The following is a 2,587-nucleotide window of genomic DNA, read 5'->3' as shown; positions in this document are numbered from 1 at the left end:
AACTGCAGCTCTTATAATTTTGAATGGTTAAAGATACAGACTTCAGACAATGTTTTTCTTTTTAGCTTTGAGTCCTTCTGAAAAAAAATCAATGCCCCCTACAATACCCACCGGCCCATCACAGAGACACCATAATGCATCAAAACACGTTTTCACTGTAGCCTCCCCTTGGCGTAATGGGTTTGCTCTGTTACTTAGAATGGTTTCTCAGGCAAAGAAAAGAAACTCCTTTTTTATCTACATCTTCATTTCGACCAACATTTGCCTTGACGGTAGTTACAACATTTTTTGAGGCCACCCATATTTGGGTGTCAGTGCTGCAGGCCAACGTAGAGGCCCACGGCGGACGTCGCAACGGAACAACAGTGCGTCAAAAACTATAGCAAGGCCGGTAACGGGCGGCTTGGTCAGGCGTATTACCTTCTATTATAAAACAATAAAAAATAGAACCTAGCTACTTACCGCAATTTGTCCTGGTTCTTTGATGTCCAACCTATTGCTGCCCAGTTTTACATTAACTGAGTTTCTCCTGAACGTGGAAACAACAAAAAGGGTTTAGATATTAGGGACCGTGGAAAACCATACTCCTCTCAACCCGAGACAACGCGAATGGTAGTACTACAGTGTTTGAAAAATAAAACCCTTTTTCTGTTTGCCCATTTGCCTGGCCGTCTGTCCACACGGTAACTAAAGAACGGCCTAAAGGTAGCAAAATTTTCGGCGTGCACTAAAAATACACTCACCGTGGAAATTAGCTTCTGTGTCTGCACGTATAGAGGGCTGACGGCAGGAATAATTTAGTGCACATAGTTAGTCTGATAATCACAATTTTTTTCAGGTCAGGGGAAAACTGGTTAGTTTCCTTACCATAGTGAATAAGATGGATCAATAATCTGGCATGACAAAAAGGTTTTTTTGGTTGTTTTTTTAAGTGGTACTTTAAGCTATGCAAAGACTATCTGCACGTGGCACTTTTCTTCCTCCAGGGGCTCGCCCCTACGCATAAGCCACGAAACGACTGTCTCGTAAAAGTTACCAACACATCTAGGAAATTGCCTTGGGAGTCGCAAGGCTGTGCAATATTGTCTTCAGTTCCGACAAAAAAACTTGTCTGTCAGTAAGAAACACAAACCCTTTAACGCAGTGCGCCGCAGTCAGAACCCATTGATTCGAGATAAGTGAACCTCCACAACAGTGATTGCGTTGGCGGGTGCTATAACACAGACTTGCCTGAAACACATTTTCAACTTTACTTCCCGTACAAAGAAGAACATCTAGAACGTCCAGCTGAGACATCGTCTATGGTAAATCTCAGCAAACGAGCCATGTGCGAGTTTATAGATTTACTTATCCCTTTCTGTTGCTTTTTAAGTGGGGTTTACAGTCAAAAAACTGTGGATTCTTAGCAGATGAGACCTTGAATATTTTCACTAAATATAAAGAATCTACATAAGTTGGTGTCAGCTAGCTTTAACTCTCGATTAGCAGAAGAGAGAACTAAGAGCCAAACCAGAAATTCGTTTTTGTGCACTGGTAGAATAGTGTCCGAGCTCAATCCTAGCATTTGTTACACACTGCCCTGGCTTGGGGCAGAGTGTCAGAAATGCAGACCTTTGTTTAACAAGCTGTAGGTCATACGAGAATGTGCCTAGTAATACATCCGAACAATGAAGCATTTCGGTAAAGCTAAAACGAAGAAGAATACGGGGAAGAAGAAAACGGAACTCACCATGTTAAAGCATAGCGATTTCCGTTTTCTTCTTCCCCGCATTCTTCTGCATTTCAGCTTTACCGGAATGCTTTATTTTCATAATTGGTAAAGGTACAATCTATTATTTTGCGCCCGATTGACTCTTGTAGCCAAATTCCAAAATCTGTTACACACTGCCCCACCCTCTCTTACAATGTTCCGTGAGATATCGCGCAGCCTGTTGCGCGACACGTCGTCTGGCGTACATATAGCTAGTAGTGTAAGGTATCGATTTATAAATTTGGTAAACTGTAGACGCATACACTCTTTGTGTCCAAAGTAGTACTAGCTATATGTACCCCAGACCACGTCTCGCGTAACAAGCTTATTCGCGTAAGCTCACGAAACACTGTTACGATGCGACGCGCCTGGCGCACACACACCCAGCCCTGCGGCGCTGACAAACGACACGAGTTAATAAGAGTGTTTACCAAAATAGGGCATTTCGGCCCCCAAATTTGCCATGCTAACAGCATTTGTCGGGGACTTACTACTTTACAATAAAGCATTCCGGTAACACTGAAATGCAGAAAAATGTGAGGAACAAGAAAACGGAAGTCACCATGTTAACGTAAAGCGAGTTCCGTTTTATTTTTTTCCGCATTCTTCAGCATTACCGGAATGCCTTATTAGGGAACAGGAAGATTTGCGATGAAGATATTCGTTAAAAGTTTTAAATTTGACAGATAGTTATGTAACAAGCTGGGCCCGCTCTTCCGCCAAACCAAGTTGCCAGCTCCGCTTCGCTCCACCGGCAACTCGGTTCGGCAGGGAGCGGGCCCAGCTTGGCCTGCCGGCGGCGTTTGGGACGGGCCTTCGGCCCGTCCCTTCTGAATT

At 43.7% G+C, this 2,587-nt stretch overlaps 1 protein-coding gene across 4 annotated transcripts in view; it reads right to left on the bottom strand.

Moving 5' to 3' along the window:
* LOC113214044 (collagenase-like) overlaps positions 1 to 2,587 on the bottom strand; it is a 93,032-nt gene that overhangs the window by 48,813 nt on the left and 41,632 nt on the right. For all 4 annotated transcript variants that reach the window (XM_026433295.2, XM_052270621.1, XM_052270622.1 and 1 more), the window contains 2 exons: positions 1,133 to 1,230; positions 463 to 529 (listed from right to left, as the gene is read on the bottom strand). In XM_026433295.2, the coding sequence (XP_026289080.1) occupies positions 463 to 529; positions 1,133 to 1,230 (165 nt within the window). The remainder of the gene's footprint in view (positions 1 to 462; positions 530 to 1,132; positions 1,231 to 2,587) is intronic.

This window comes from Frankliniella occidentalis, unplaced genomic scaffold (genome assembly GCF_000697945.3).
Source record: "Frankliniella occidentalis isolate FOCC.00 unplaced genomic scaffold, Focc_3.1 Scaffold130, whole genome shotgun sequence".
Lineage (NCBI taxonomy): Eukaryota > Metazoa > Arthropoda > Insecta > Thysanoptera > Thripidae > Frankliniella > Frankliniella occidentalis.
This window is presented reverse-complemented; position numbering and strand designations above follow the sequence as displayed.